At 40.5% G+C, this 16,188-nt stretch overlaps 1 protein-coding gene and 1 long non-coding RNA gene across 3 annotated transcripts in view; both read right to left on the bottom strand.

Moving 5' to 3' along the window:
* Positions 1-292: 292 nt before the first annotated feature.
* LOC144340249 (uncharacterized) lies at positions 293-9,352 on the bottom strand. The gene is made up of 2 exons (XR_013416146.1): positions 9,215-9,352; positions 293-757 (listed from the first exon to the last, which is right to left on the bottom strand). It is a non-coding gene; the product is annotated as an uncharacterized LOC144340249 (long non-coding RNA).
* A 1,313-nt stretch (positions 9,353-10,665) lies between these two features.
* The window catches only part of SLC22A2 (solute carrier family 22 member 2), a 42,436-nt gene continuing 36,913 nt past the window's right edge, over positions 10,666-16,188 (bottom strand). The window contains exons 11-12 of one of the 2 annotated variants that reach the window (XM_077999224.1): positions 12,422-12,501; positions 10,666-11,403 (exon numbers count right to left, since the gene is read on the bottom strand). In XM_077999224.1, the coding sequence (XP_077855350.1) occupies positions 12,450-12,501 (52 nt within the window). In that variant the 3' untranslated portion in view covers positions 10,666-11,403; positions 12,422-12,449. The remainder of the gene's footprint in view (positions 11,404-12,421; positions 12,502-16,188) is intronic. The other variant, XM_028847003.2, reaches the window with a different exon arrangement.

The following is a 16,188-nucleotide window of genomic DNA, read 5'->3' as shown; positions in this document are numbered from 1 at the left end:
AGCTGTATCTTTCCTAGACTGGAGTCTTTTGACTTCTCTTGAGATGTACATGGGAATCTACTCTAGACATATCTAGGGGCAATAATGGGTGGAGGAGGTCTTAAGGAGTACTGGCATTCCCTCTTAAGGCAGCTACCTCAGATGAGATGATTACAACTGTTCAAGCAAGGGAAGTTTATTTTTCTCAAAAAGGAAAAGAGAGGTTGCATCTTTTGGCAAAAGAGGTTCAGGGGATTTGGGGTGTATTAGTCTGTTCTCACACTGCTAAAAAGACGTGTCTGAGACTGGGTAATTTATAAAGGAAATAGGTTTAATGTACTCACAGCTCTACATGGCTGGGGAGGCCTCATAATCATGGTGGAAGGAAAGGAAGAGCAAAGGCACATCTTACATGGCAGTAGGCAAGAGAGATTGTGCACAGGAACTCTCATTTATAAAGCCATCAGATTTCATGACACTTACTCACTACCAAGAGAACAGTGTGGGGGAAACTGCTCCCATGATTCAATTATCTCCACCTGGCCCCACCCTTGACACATGGGGATTATTACAATTCGAGGTGAGATTTGGCAGGGGACACCAGGCCAAACCATGTCATTCCACCTTTGGTCCCTCCCAAATCTCATGTCCTCACATTTCAAAACCAATCATGCTTTCCCAATAGTCCCCCAAAGTCTTAACTCATTGCAGCATTAACTCGAAAGTCCACAATCCAAAGTCTCATCTGAGACAAGGCAAGTACCTTCCTTCTATGAGCCTGTAAAATCAAAAGCAAGTTAGTTACTTCCTAGATACAAGGGGGTACAGGCATTGAGTAAATACACCCATTCCAAATGAGATAAATTGGCCAAGACAAAGGGGATACAGGCCCCATGCAAGTCCAAAATCCAATGCAGCATTCAAGTCTTGAAGCTCTGAAATAATTTCCTTTGACTCCATGTCTCACTTTCAGGTCATGCTGATACAAGGGGTGGGCTCCCACGGCCTTGAGCAGCTCCACCCCTGTGGCTTTGCAGGTTACATCTCCCCCACTCACTGCTGCTTTCACAGTCTGGTGTTGAGTGTCTGCAGCTTTCCAGGCACACAGTGCAAGTTGTTGGTGGATCTACTATTCTGGAGTCTGGAAGACAGTGACCCTCTTCTCACAGCTCCACTAGGCAGTGCCCCCATGGGTACTCTGTGTGGTGGCTCCAACTCCACACTCCCTTCCGCACTGCCCTAGCACAGATTCTCCATGAGGGTTCATCCCTGTAGCAACTTCTGCCTGGAAATCCAGGCATTTCCATACACCCTCTGAAATCTAGGTGGAGGTTCCCAAACCTCAATTCTTGACTTCTGGGCATCTGCAGGCTCAACACCAAATGGAAGCTGCCAAGGATTGGGGCTTGCACCCTCTGAAGCCACACCCTGAGTTGTATCTTGGCCTCTTTTAGCCACAGCTGGAGTGGCTGGCATGCAGGCCACAAAGTCCTTAGGTTGCACAGAGTGGGGGGCCCTGGGCCTGACACATGAAACCATTTTTTCCTCCTACTTCTCCAGGCATTTGATGGGAGGGGCTGCCACAAAGTTCTCTGACATGCCCTAGAGACATTGTTCCCATTGTCTTGGGGATTAACATTTGGCCCCTAGCTACTTATGCAAATTTCCACAGTGGCTTGGATTTCTCCTCAGAAAGGAAGTTTTTCTTTTCTATTGCATCATCAGGCTGCAAATTTTCCTAACTTTTATGCTCTCCTTCCCTTTTAAACGTAAGTTCCAATTCCAAGCCATATCTTTGTGAATAAATAAAACTGAATGCTTTTAGCAGCACCCAAGTCACCTCTTGAATGCTTTGCTGCTTAGAAATTTCTTCCACCTGATGCCCTGAATCTTCTCTCTCAAGCTCAAAATTCCACAAATCTCTATGGCAGGGGCAAAATGCCATCAATCTCTTTGCTAAAGCATAACAAGGGTCACCTCTGCTCCAGTTCTCAACAAGTTCCTCATCTCCATCTGAGACCACCTAAGCCTGGACTTCATTGTCCATGTCACTATCAGCCATTCAACAAGTATCTAGGAAGTTCCAAACTGTCCCACATCTTCCTGTTTTCTTCTGAGCCCTCCAAACTGTTCCAACCTCTGCCTGTCACCTAGTTACAAAGTCACTTCCACATTTTCAGGTATCTCTACAGCAGCACACCACTACCTGGTGAGGACTAAACTCTGATTTTTATTTTATCTTGACCAAATTCCTATCTAAGGGGCCAGGGGAGTCATGCCCTACAAATTATAAATTTTCATCAGATAGGTTTTATTTAACCCTGTATATCATGACTTACTTTCCAACCTGACTCTGGCATAACATTACAAGACAAGGAAGAAAATAAAAATATTTTACCCCAAAGCATGTTTCTTTGCCATATTTTGAAATGGTCCTGTAAAGCTGTTCTTTGTGGGGAAAAATTTGCATCTGTAAAGAATCTATTGACATAGCTAGATCTTTGTCTTCCAGACCGTCCCAATCCTAAAGAGATTAACTAAGATCTGAATAGGAAACATTTGTCATCTGTTGTCTCTAAGGGCAGCCACTGTAAGACTTCAAAATAACTTTGGTCTCTACAATCTTTATTTATTTATTTATTTTATTATACTTTAAGTTCTAGGGTACATGTGCACAATGTGCAGGTTTGATACACAGGTGCACAGTGCCATATTGGTTTGCTGCACCCATTAACTCGTCATTTACATTGGGTATTTCTCCTAATGGCATCCCTCCCTCAGCCCCTCACCCCACAACAGGCCCCAGTGTATGATGTTTCCTCTCTGTGTCTAAGTGTTCTCATTGTTCAATTCCCACCTATGAGTGAGAACATGCAGTATTTGGTTTTCTGTCCTTGTGACAGTTTGCTCAGAATGATGGTTTCCAGCTTCTTCCATGTCCCTGCAAAGGACATGAACTCATCCGTTTTTATGGCTGCATAGTTTCCGTGGTGTATATGTACCACATTTTCTTATTCCAGTCTATCATTGATGGACATTTGGGTTGGTTCCAAGTCTTTGCTATTGTGAGTAGTGCTGCAATAAACATACATGTGCATGTGTCTTTACAGTAGCAGGATATATAATCCTTTGGGTATATACCCAGTAATGGGATCGCTGGGTCAAATGGTATTTCTAGTTCTAGATCATGGAGGAATCGCCACACTGTCTTCATAATGGTTGAACTAATTTACACTCCCACCAACAGCACCAACACTCCCACCAAAAGCATTCCTATTTCTCCACATCCTCTTCAGCATCTGTTGTTTCCTGACATTTTAATGATTGCCATTTTAATTTGTGTGAGATGGTATGTCACTGTGGTTTTGATTTGCATTTCTCTGATGACCAGTGTTGATAAGCATTTTTTCATTTGTCTGTTGGCTGCATAAATGTCTTTTTTGAGAAGTGTCTGTCCATATCCTTTGCCCAATTTTTGATGGGGTTGTTTTTTTCTTATAAATTTGTTTGATTTCTTTATAGATTCTGGATATTAGCCCTTTGCCAGATGGGTAGATTGAAAAAGTTTTCTCTCATTCTGTAGGTTTCCTGTTCACTCTGATGGTAGTTTCTTTTGCTGTGTGGAAGCTCTTTAATTAGATCCAATTTATCTATTTTGGCTTTTGTTGCTATTGCTTTTAGTGTTTTAGTCATGAAGTCCTTGCCCATGCCTATGTCCCGAATGGTATTGCCTAGATTTTCTTTTAGGGTTTTTATGGTTTCAGGTCTAACATTTAAGTCTTTAATCCACCTTGAATTAATTTTTGTGTAAGGTGTAAGGAAGGGATCCAATTTTGGCTTTCTACATATGGCTAGCCAGTTTTCCCAGCACCATTTATTAAATAGGGAATCCTTTCCCTATTTCTTGTTTTTGTCAGGTTTGTCAAAGATCAGATGGTTGTAGATGTGTGGTGTTATTTCTGAGGCCTCTGTTCTGTTACATTGGTCTATGTATCTGTTTTGGTACCAGTACCATGCTGATTTGGTTACTGTAGCCTTGTAGCATAGTTTGAAGTCAGGTAGTGTGATGCCTCCAGCTTTGTTCTTTTTGCTTAGGATTGTTTTGGCAATGCGAGTGCTTTTTTGGTTCTATATGAACTTTAAAGTATTTTTTTCCAATTCTGTGAAGAAAGTCATCGGTAGCTTGATGGGGATGGCCTTGAATCTATAAATTACCTTGGGCAGTATGGCAATTTTCACGATATTGATTCTTCTTATCCATGAGCTTGGAATGTTCTTCCATTTGTCTCTGTCCTCTTTTATTTTGTTGAGCAGTGGTTTGTAGTTCTCCTTGAAGAGGTCCTTCACATTGCTTGTAAGTTGGATTCCTAGGTATTTTATTCTCTTTGTAGCAATTGTGAATGGGAGTTCACTCATGATTTGGCTCTTTGTCTGTTAATGGTGTATAAGAATGCTTGTGATTTTTGCTCATTGATTTTGTATCCTGAAACTTTGCTGAAGTTGCTTATCAGCTTAAGGAGATTTTGGACTGAGACAATGGGGTTTCCTAAATATACAATCATGTCATCTGCAAACAGGGACAATTTGACTTCCTCTTTTTCTAAGTGAATACCCTTTCTTTCTTTCTCTTGCCTGATTGCCCCAGCCAGAACTTTCAACACTATGTTGAATGGGAGTGATGAGAGAGGGCATCCCTGTCTTGTGCCAGTTTTCAAAGGGAATGGTTCCAGTTTTTGCCCATTCAGTATGATATTGGCTGTGGGTTTGTGATAAGTAGCTCTTATTATTTTGAGATACATTCCATCGATACCTAGTTTATTGGGAGTTTTTAGCATGAAGGGCTGTTGAATTTTGTTAAAGGCCTTTTCTGCATCTATTGACATAATCATGTGGTTTTTGTCTTTGGTTCTGTTTATGTGATGAATCATGTTTATTGATTTGGGTATGTTGAACCAGTCTTGCATCCCAGGGATGAAGCTGACTTGATTGAGTTGGTAAGCTTTTTGATGTGCCGCTGGATTCGGTTTGCCAGTATTTTATTGAGGATTTTTACATCGATGTTCATCAGGGACATTGGTCTAAAATTCCCTTTTTTTGTTGTGTCTCTGACAGGCTTTGGTATCAGGATGATGCTGGCCTCATAAAATGAGTTAGGGAGGATTCCCTCTTTTTCTATTGATCAGAATAGTTTCAGAAGGAATGGTACCAGCTCCTCTTTGTACCTCTGGTAGAATTCGGCTGTGAATCTGCCTGGTCCTGGACTTTTTTTTGATTGATAGGCTATTAATAATTGCCTCAATTTCAGACCCTGTTATTGGTCTATTCAGAGATTCCACTTCTTCCTGGTTTAGTCTTGGGAAGGTGTATGTGTCCAGGAATTCATCCATTTCTTCTAGATTTTCTAGTTTATTTGCATAGAGGAGTTTATAGTATTCTCTGATGGTAGTTTGTATTTCTGTGGGATCGGTGGTGATATCCCCTTTATCATTTTTTATTGCATCTATTTGATTCTTCTCTCTTTTCTTCTTCATTAGTCTTGCTAGGAGTCTATCAATTTTGTTGATCTTTTCAAAAAACCAGCTCCTGGATCCATTGATTTTTTAAAGGATTTTTTTTGTGTCTTTATCTCCTTCAGTTCTGCTGATTTTAGTTATTTCTTGCCTTCTGCTAGCTTTTGAATTTGTTTGCTCTTGCTTCTCTCATTCTTTTAATTGTGATGTTAGGGTGTCAATTTTAGATCTTTCCAGCTTTCTCTCATGGGCAATAAATAAGTGCTATATATTTCCCTCTACACACTGCTTTAAATGTGTCCCAGAGATTCCAGTACATTGTGTCTTTGTTCTCATTGGTTTCAAAAAACATCTTTATTTCTGTCTTCCTTTCGTTGTTTACCCAGTAGTCATTCAGGAGCAGGTTGTCCAGTTTCCATGTAGCTGTGTGGTTTTGAGTGAGTTTCTTAATCCTGAGTTCTAATTTGATTGCATTGTGGTCTAAGAGACAGTTTGTTGTGATTTCTGTTCTTTTACATTTGCTGAGGAGTGCTTTACTTCCAACTATGTGGTCAATTTTGGAATAAGTGCAATGTGGTGCTGAGAAGAATGTATATTCTGTTGATTTGGGGTGGAGAGTTCTGTAGATGTCTACTAGGTCCGCTTGATGCAGAGCTGAATTCAAGTCCTGGATATCCTTGTTAAACTTCTGTCTCATTTATCTAATATTGACAGTGGGGTGTTAAAGTCTCTCATTATTATTGTGTGGGAGTCTAAGTCTCTTTATAGGTCTCTTAGGACTTGCTTTATGAATCTAGTTGTCCCTGTATTGGGTATATATATATTTAGGATAGTCAGCTTTTTTTTTTTTTTTTTAATTGATCCCTTTACCATTATGTAATGGCCTTCTTTGTTTCTTTTGATCTTTGCTGGTTTAAGGTCTGTTTTATCAGAGACTAGAATTGCAACTCCTGCTTTTTTTTTTTTTTTTTCTGTTTTCCATTTGCTTAGTAGATCTTCCTCCATCCCTTTATTTTGAGCCTATGTGTGTCTTTGCATGTGAGATGGTCTCCTGAATACAGCACACAGATGGGTCTTGACTCTTTATCCAATTTGCCAGTCTGTGTCTTTTAATGGGGCATTTAGCCCATTTACATTTAAGGTTAATATTGTTATGTGTGAATTTGATCCTGTCGTTATGATGTTAGCTGATTATTTTGCCCATTAATTCATGCAGTTTCTTCCTAGCATCAATGGTCTTTACAATTTGGCATGTTTTTACAGTGGCTGGTACCAGTTTTTTCTTTCTATGTTTAGTGCTTCCTTCAGGAGCTCTTGTAAGGCAGGCCTGGTGGTGACAAAATCTCTCAGCATTTGCTTGTCTGTAAAGGATATTATTTCTCCTTCACTTATGAAGCTTAGTTTGGCTGGATATGAAATTCTGGGTTCAAAATTCTTTTCTTTAAGAATGTTGAATATTGGCCCCCACTCTCTTCTGGCTCATAGAGTTTCTGCCAAGAGATTTGCTGTTAGTCTGATGGGCTTCCCTTTGTGGGTAACCTGACCTTTCTCACTGGCTGCCCTTAACATTTTTTCCTTCATTTCAACCTTGATGAATCTGACAGTTATGTTTCTTGCGGTTGCTCTTCTCAAGGAGTATCTTTGTGGTGTTCTCTGTATTTCCTGAATTTGAATGTTGGCCTGTTTTGCTAGGTTGGGGAAGTTCTCCTGGATAATATCCTGAAGAGTGTTTTCCAACTTGGTTCCATTCACCCTGTCACTTTCAGGTACACCAATCAATCATAGAATTGGTCTTTTCACATAGCCCCATATTTCTTGGCGGCTTTGTTCATTTCTTTTTACTCTTTTTTCTCTAAACTTCTCTTCTTGCTTTATTTCATTAATTTGATATTCAGTCACTGATACCCTTTCTTCCACTTGATCAAATCGGCTACTGAAGCTTGTGTATGTGTCATGTAGTTCTTGTGCCATAGTTTTCAGCTCCATTAAGTCATTTAAGGTCTTCTCTACACTGTTTTTTCTAGTTAGCCATTTGTCTAATCTTTTTTCAAGGTTTTTAACTTCCTTGCAATGGGTTCAAACATCTTCCCTTAGCTCAGAGAAGTTTGTTACTACTGACCTTCTAAAGCCTACCTCTGTCAACTCGTTAAAGTCTTTCTCCATCCAGCTTTGTTCCATTGCTGATGAGGAGCTGTGATCCTTTGGAGGGAAGAAGTGCTCTGGCTTTTAAAATTTTTGGCTTTTCTGCTCTGGTTTTTCCCCATCTTTGTGGTTTTATCTACCTTTGGTCTTTGATGTTGGTGACCTACAGATGGGATTTTGGTGTGGATGTCCTTTTTGTTGATGTTGGTGCTATTCCTTTGTTTGTTAGTTTTCCTTCTAACAGTCAGGTCCCTCAGCTGCAGGTCTGTTGGAGTTTGTTGGAGGTCCTCTCCAGACCCTGTTTGCCTGGGTATCACCAGCAAAGGCTGCAGAACAGCAAATACTGCTACCTGATCCTTTCTCTGGAAGCTTTGTCCCAGAGGGGCACCTGCCTGTATGAGGTGTCAGTCAGCCTCTACTGGGAGGTGTCTCAGTAGAGACACCTTGAGAAGTCTTGAGGTGGCAGTCTGTCCATTCTCAGAGCTCAAAAACTGTGCTGGGAGAACCACTGCTCTCTTTAGAGCTGTCAGACAGGGACATTTATGTCCGCAGAAGTTTCTGCTGCCTTTTGTTCAGCTATGCTCTGTCCCCAGAGGTGGAGTCTACAGAGGCAGCAAGCCTTGCATCACTGCAGTGGGCTCTGCTCCATTTGAGATTTCTGGCAGCTTTGTTTAGCTACTCAAGCCTTAGCAATGGTGGACACCCCTCCCCCTGCCGGGCTGCTGCCTTGTAGGTCGATCTCAGACTGCTACGCTAGCAGTGAGCAAGGCTCTGTGGGTATGGGACCCACCAAGCCAGGTGCAGGATATAATTTCCTGTTGTGCCGTTTGCTAAGACTGTTGGAAAAGTGCAGTATTTTAGCAGGAATGTACCATTTTTCCAGGTACAGTCTGTCATGGCTTCCTTTGGCTAAGAAAGGGAAATCCCCCAACCTCTTGTGCTTCCCGGGTGAGGCAACACCCCACCCTGCTTCAGCTCACCCTCTGTGGGCTGCACCAACTGTCCAACAAGACCCAATGAGGTGAACCAGGTACCTCAGTTGGAAATACAGAAATCACCCGTCTTCTGCATTGATCATGCTGGGAGCTGCAGACTGGGGCTGTTCCTATTTGGCCATTTTGGAACGGACCTCCACAATCTTTGTCTTAACCTAACATTCCCTTTCTATCAATTCCAGATCTTTAGACAAACTCAGCCAATTGTCAACCAGAAAATATTTAACTTCACCTATAGTCTGGAAGCTGCTGCCATGCCCTCCTCACTTTGAGTTGTCCTGCCTTTCTGGACCAATTCAATGTATTTCTTAAATGCATTTGATTGATGTCTCATGCTTCTCTAAAATGTATAAAACCAAGCTGTGCCCTGACCACCTTGGGCACATGTTCTCAGGACCTCCTGAGGGCTGTGTCACAAGCCATGGTCACTCACATTTGGCTCAGAACAAATCTCTTTAAATATTTTATAGAGTTCAACACTTTTATTTGACACTGGTACCAATTTATCATATTATTCTGTTCTCATGATACTAATAAAGACATACCCCAGACTGAGTAATTTATAAAGTTGTAAAAAGTTTGACTCACAGTTCCATGTGGCTGGGGAGGCCTCACAATTGTGGTGGAAGGCAAAGGAGGAGCAAAGGCACATCTTACACGACAGCAGGCAAGAGGAGTCCCGGCATGTGAAAGAGAATTCCCTGTTATGAAACTGTCAGATGTCATGAGACTCATTCACTATCACAAGAACAGCACAGGAAAAACCTGCCCCCATGATTCAATTACGTTGCATTCAGTACCTCCAATGACACATGGGAATTATTACAATTCAAGGTGAGATTTGGGTGGGGACACAGAGCCAAACTATATCATGGGGGTTCAAGATCTTCAGATCACTCAGTGTCTCCATTCCAATTCTGAGATTCCCTCCTTCGTACCCATTTTGTAACTTTTGTTTAAGAGACCTGATGAGGGTATGAATTCAGCCTATGGGGCAATTCTACAGCCTATAATATCAACGTTTCTCTTCTTTCTTGCTCCTTCCTTCCCATCTCGGCAGTGTGACCCACTGGTAGAGCCTTATAGGAAGCCAGGTGGTGAAGGCTCTGAGAAATGTCATTTTCAGGTTTCAACATTTGATGCCACAGAAGAGACTGTGGGAGGACAGGCATGCCTGCTTTCTCAGGAAGCTACTGGAAGTTATGCTTTAAAATGTGACAAAAATAAAGAAGGAGATGGCATCCAGGAGACAGGAGACAAAAGGAACACCCAGGAAGGTGGGGAGAGAGAGCCCAGGGCAACAGTCCTGCTGCAGACCTAGAGATTCACCAGGCCACAGTGGAGCAGGAGGGCTGGGGGCTCCAGGTGGGAGGTCTCTCAGAACAAAAGAAAAGAGAAACCAATGTGTGATGTATTTGAAAACATTGAGGGGAGAACTATTATTCTGTCACCACAGCTTAGAGGAAAATTAATGATGAATATGTAGAAAACAAAGCAATAAAAAAAACAACAGTGTTCAGGAAAAGTGACATACTATAAAAGAAAGGAAGCATAATCATAGTACACTAAGTGACTCAGTGTTAATAGCCACAATGACATGAAAGTTCAGTATTTGATTTAATAAAAATGTGATAAAGTTTAAAGGGAACAGAAAAGCTGTGTGTTGGGATGAAGGGAGAGATGAAGACAGCTACGTTTTTATCTTTTATATTGAAAAGTAAATAGATAATATTTAAACCAAAAAATCAAGAAATGTCAAAATAAAGAAGTTATTTAGATGTATGGAGATGAATCTCAGGGGGAAAGTTCACCTAAAATAGTTGAAAATTTTCTCTAAGAAATTAGTAGAGGTGAAATAGGGCAAGGAAATTTTGTTTCTCATTATAAGCCTCATAATATTTAGCTTTTAAAAATGTATTTATATTACTTTTATAAAATATTAACATATATTTTAATATCATATATTTTAATATCATAATAACATATATTTTAATAAATTTTGAGACATTTTTACCAGACTAAAAAATGATCATCAATGGTTTTATAATGCTAACATTTTTATTGAACTCTTCTCAAGATCTTTTGTAGAAAATACACATTCATGCTTACCCAGTCTAAATATGGAAGGACCTCATGATTACTTAAGTTGTATTCCTGATTCTTTTATTTGAGATTCACTTTAAGTCTAACCTAGATAATAATCAATGTATTTTCAAAAATATCTTCACCTATGTTATTGAAAGGCCTATCTAAAGTTCTTGACATACATTCTGGACAATTTTATATTGTTTTGGGTGTTTTATTTCTTTAAGAAAATAGATGCTCCTCTCCTAACTTTTCTGTTTTTCAGACTTTTTTCTACTTTGTTTCCCTGGCCCATGGTACCCCTGTGTATTCTGGTTAGATGGCATTGTAGAGAAAATAATCAAATTTTAAAAACACAAAGATTGGAAAAAACCCTTCAGAAAACCAATGTCCAATGTCCTAGGAATGCTGAGAATAAAGTGAACTGGAAGAACTTGGCAGGATCTGTTCCCATAGGCATTTTTCCACAGTGTACAATAGACTCCATTGGCTGTAGACCTAGGTTGATAGGGCTCAGGGGTAAGTTTGGTTGAGTTGTATGGGCTTTGTGATGAGTGCAGGAATTTCTGCTTTTGGTCTTACTGCCATCAAGGCTAGGTCATGACAGGAGCAATTGTCTGTCTTCTTAGTTCAATGGAATGTCTAGTTTCTGAACTTGGAGGTAAATCATCTTTTCTTTATTTTTTCTTGGTCTGCAATAAGAAATAAAAATGGAGAGGGGAGAAAGAAATTATGAGGAGGCTGAAAACCAAAATAAAGTGGGTAATAAATAAGAGGAACAACAAATGATTATAAACTTTGTTCATGATTAGTCTTGCAATGTATTCTGAATGGTGGGTCTCACAAAGAAAATGGACAGAACTTGTCGATAACTCATGTTGACAGAGTTTGGCCGGGCGCGGTGGCTCACGCCTGTAATCCCAGCACTTTAGGAGGCCAAGGTGGGCGGATCACAAGGTCAGGAGATCGAGACCACGGTGAAACCCCGTCTCTACTAAAAATACAAAAAATTAGCCAGGCACGGTGGCAGGCGCCTGTAGTCCCAGCTACTCAGGAGGCTGAGGCAGGAGAATGGCGTAAACCCAGGAGGCGGAGCTTGCAGTGAGCCGAGATCGCGCCACTGCACTCCAGCCTGGGCGACAGAGCGAGACTCTGTCTCAAAAAACAAAAACAAACAAACAAAAAAAGACAGAGTTATTCCTAAAATTCTCTTATTGAATTGGTACTGGCCTAAATAAGTTCCTTTTTTATTTAGGGTGTTCACCTTTCTTTGTAATAGAGAATGTGGGTAAAGACTAAACTTAATCTTATATCAGTTAATGATAAAGATTGCAAAATCTAGACATTGTTATCATTAGTTAAGCAAATAGGATTTGAAAAATTATTTTTACAAAGTGTATTTACTTTTCAACAGCTTGATAAATGAAGAATGCAATCAAAACATTTGTTCAAATTGCAAGTTTTCTCAATCATCTTGTCTTCGTGAATGCCAGGACATTGCTGATATTCATCGTATAAATGCTGCTTTCTTCATTTTATTGTTGCCAGCCATGCCCTTTGGACCTGTTTCTGTTTATAGCAATATTGAATCAGGTGTGGGCTGCTCCCAGCCACCCAGCATCTCACAGAATTTCCCCAACCTGGAGTTGGTTAGTTTTGTCTCAATTTCTGGACAAATCCAATCTGAGACGAGGGATGGCAGAAACTTACCCAAATAACCCTATGGTTTTGGAATTCTCTAAAGCTCCAGATGGGGAGGTACACTCAAGTCAGTTGAGCTCCTCTGGTCTCTGTGCCAACAACAATAACAACAACTGCAGCAGCAGAAATAACAGTAGCAATAGAAGCAGCAGCAGGAACAACAAAAGCAACAACAGCAGCAACAGTAGCAGCAATACTAGTAATAGCAGCAACAACAGTAATAACAGTAGTAACTGCAGTAACAATAGCAGAAACATCAGCAACAACAGTAGCAGTAACAACAACAAAAGCAACAGTAGCAACAATAGTAATAACAACAGCAACAGTAACAGTAGCAGCAACAGATATGGCAACAGTAATACCATCAGCAGCAACAGCCATAGCAACAATAGCAGCCTCAGTAGTAACAGCAATAGCAACAGTAACAACATGAGCAACAGCAGCAGCAACAATAGTATTAGCAGTAGCAATAGCAACAGTAACAACAGGAGCAGCAGCAGCAACAACAACAGCAGTAGCAACAATAACAAAAGCAACAGCAATAGTAACAACAAAAGCAACAATAGCAACAACAGCAGCAATAATTTTAGCAATAGTAGCAACGACAGCAACAGAACCAACAGCATCACAATTAAGAGCAACAACAGTAGCAACAATAGCCACAGAAATAGCAAGAGCAGCAGTAGCAACAACAGGAGTAGAAGCAATAACAGCAGCAGCAGCAACAACAGAAGTAGTAGTAGTAATAGCAGTAACAGCAGCAGCAGCAATCATTACCATAGTAGCAACAACAGTAGCAGCAGCACTAGCAGCAGTAGTAGCAGCAACAGCAATAGCAACAGTAGCAGCATCAGCAACAACAGCAGCAACAATAGCAGCAGTAACAATGGCAACAGCAGCAGCAACAATAATAGCAGCAGCAGCAACAGCAACAGTCGCAGCAGCAGCAACAACAGCAACAACAACAAAAGCAACAATAGCAACAGTATCAGCAACAGCAATAGCAACAAAAGCATCACCAACAAAAATAGCATCACAGTTAACAACAGCAACAATAGCCATAGCAACAGCAACAGCAGCAGTAGCAACAGAAATAGCAGTAATAACAGCAGCAGCAGCAGCAGCAGCAATAATTACAACAATAGCAGCAATAGCAGCAACAACAGCAGCAAGAGCAGCAACAACAATAAAAGCAACAATAACAACAGCAATAGCAGCAGCAATCATAACAGCAACAGCAGTAACAATAGCAGCAATGACAACATCAGCAACAATAGCAACAACAACAGCATCAGCAATGGTAGCAGCAGTGACAGCAATAGCAACAGCATCATACTCAACAATGGCAATAACAACAGAAGCAGCAGCAACAACAAAAGCAACAGTAGCAACAATAGTAGCAGCAACCACAACAGTAACAACAGCAGCAACATTAGCAGTAGCAACAACAGCAGCTGCAGTGGCAATAGTGGCAACAACAGCAGCAGCAGCCATAGTAGTAGCAATGACAACAGCATTAATAACAACAACAGCAACAATTTCAGCAACAGCAGCAGCAGCAACAGCAACAGCATCATAATCAACAACAGCAATAATAATAGAAACAGCAACAATAGCAGTAGCAGCAACAACAGCAGCAGCAACAGCAATGTCAGCAATGGTAGCAGCAACAACAATAACAAAAGCAACAACAGCAGCAATAGCAGCAGCAACAACAAGAGGAGCAACAAAAGTAGCTGCAACAACAAAAGCAACAGCAGCAACAACAGCAGCAGCAAGAATTATAACAGCACCAACAACAGCAACATCAGCAAAAGCAGCAACAGCAATAGCAGAAGCAGCAACATCAGTAGCAGCAGCAGCAGCAGCAAGAGCAGCAACAACAGTAGCTGTAACAATAACAAAGGTGAACAGCAACAGCAGCAACAAAAACAACCACAGCAAAAGCATCAACAACAGGAAGAAAGCAGCAACAACAGTAGCTTCAACAATAACAAAAGCAACAACAGCAGCAACAGTAGTGACAAAAACAACAGCAGCAATAGTCACAGCAGCAACAGTAACAGTAGCAGCAATAACAACAGCTACAACACTAACAGAGGCAACAACAGTAACAGCAGCAGTAGCAGTAGTAGCAACAACAGCAGCAGCGATAACAATGGAAACATCAGTAACAACAATAGCATCACAATCAACAACAGCAAAAGCAGCAGCAACAACAGCAGTAGGAATACCAGCAGTAACAACAGCAGCAGTAACATCAGCAACAACAGCAGCAACAACAGTAGCAGCAGTAGCAACAGCAGCAATAATCATAACAGCAGCAGCAACAACAGTAGAAACAAGTACAATAGCAATAACAACAGTAATAGCAATAACAACAGTAATAGCAACAGCAAAAACAATAGCAGCAGTACCAATAACAACAGCAGCAACAACAGCAACAATAAAAATGGCAAGAGCAGCAGCAACAACGGCAGCAGCAGCCACAACAACATCAGTCACCAGTGAGTGACTACTAATTAAATACCAAGCGCTGTGATGGGTGCTTCATTGCATTGTCCCATTCATGAGCCCAACCCTCTGATGGTGAGACAAGTTCATGGGCCACAAAATCTAGCTGCCAGGATTGAAACTTTGGCTTTTTCACTTATTGGCTGTGTGGTTTTGAGCAAGTCCTTTACTTTCTCCGGCCTGTTTTTATATTCCAGTTGTCAGTAGGGTTAATAATAATAACACCTATTTCATAGGGTTGCTGCAAGGATTCAATGAGGGAATACAGGCATACCTCAGAGATATTGGGGATTCAGTTCCAGACCACCACAATAAAGTACATTTTACCATAAAGTGAGTCATACATTTTTGTTGGTTTTCCAGTTCATATAAAAGTTATGGTTACACTATACTGTAGTCTATTAAATGTGCAATATTATGTCTAAGAAAACAATGTAATTTAAAAATACTTTTTTTTTTAAATGCTAACAATCATCTGAGCCTTCAATTAGTTGTAATCTTGCTGGTGGAGGCTCTTGCCTCTATGTTGATGGCTGCTGACTGATCAAGATAGTGGTTGCTGAAGGTTGAAGTGGCTGTTGAAACTTCTTAAAACAAGAATATGAAGTTTTCAATGTTGATAGACTCTTCCCTTCATGAAAGATTTCTCTATAGCATGCAATGCTGTTTCATAGTACTTTACCCACAGTAGAGCTTCTTTAAAAATTGGAGTCAATCCTCTCAAACCCTGATGCTGCTTTGTCAACTAAGTTTATGTAATATTCTAAATTCTTTGTTGTCATTTCAACAATGTTCACAGGATCTCCACCAAGAGTAGATTCCATCTCAAAAAACCACTTTCTAAGCTCATCTCTAAAAAGCAACTCCTCATCTGTTCAAGTTTTATCATGAGGTTGAAGCAATTCAAGTCACATCTTCGGGCTCTGCTTCTAATTCTAGTTCTCTTGCTATTTCTATCATATCTGCAGATACTTTTTATGCTGAATTCTTGACCTCTTCGAAGTTATCCATGAGGGTTGTAATCAACTTCTTCAAAACTCCCATTAACGTTCATATTTTGACCTCCAATGATTCACAAATGTTCTTAGTGGCATCTACAATGGTGAAACTTTTCCAGAAGGTTTTCAATGTACTTTGCCTAGAACAATTAGAGGAATTACCATCTATGGTAGCTATAGCCTTATAAAGTATATTTCTTAAATAATAATACTTGAATGTCAAAACTACTCCTTGATCCATGGGCTGTAGAATGGATGTTGTGT

Source organism: Macaca mulatta, chromosome 4 (assembly GCF_049350105.2).
Source record: "Macaca mulatta isolate MMU2019108-1 chromosome 4, T2T-MMU8v2.0, whole genome shotgun sequence".
In the NCBI taxonomy this organism is placed as follows: domain Eukaryota; kingdom Metazoa; phylum Chordata; class Mammalia; order Primates; family Cercopithecidae; genus Macaca; species Macaca mulatta.
This window is presented reverse-complemented; position numbering and strand designations above follow the sequence as displayed.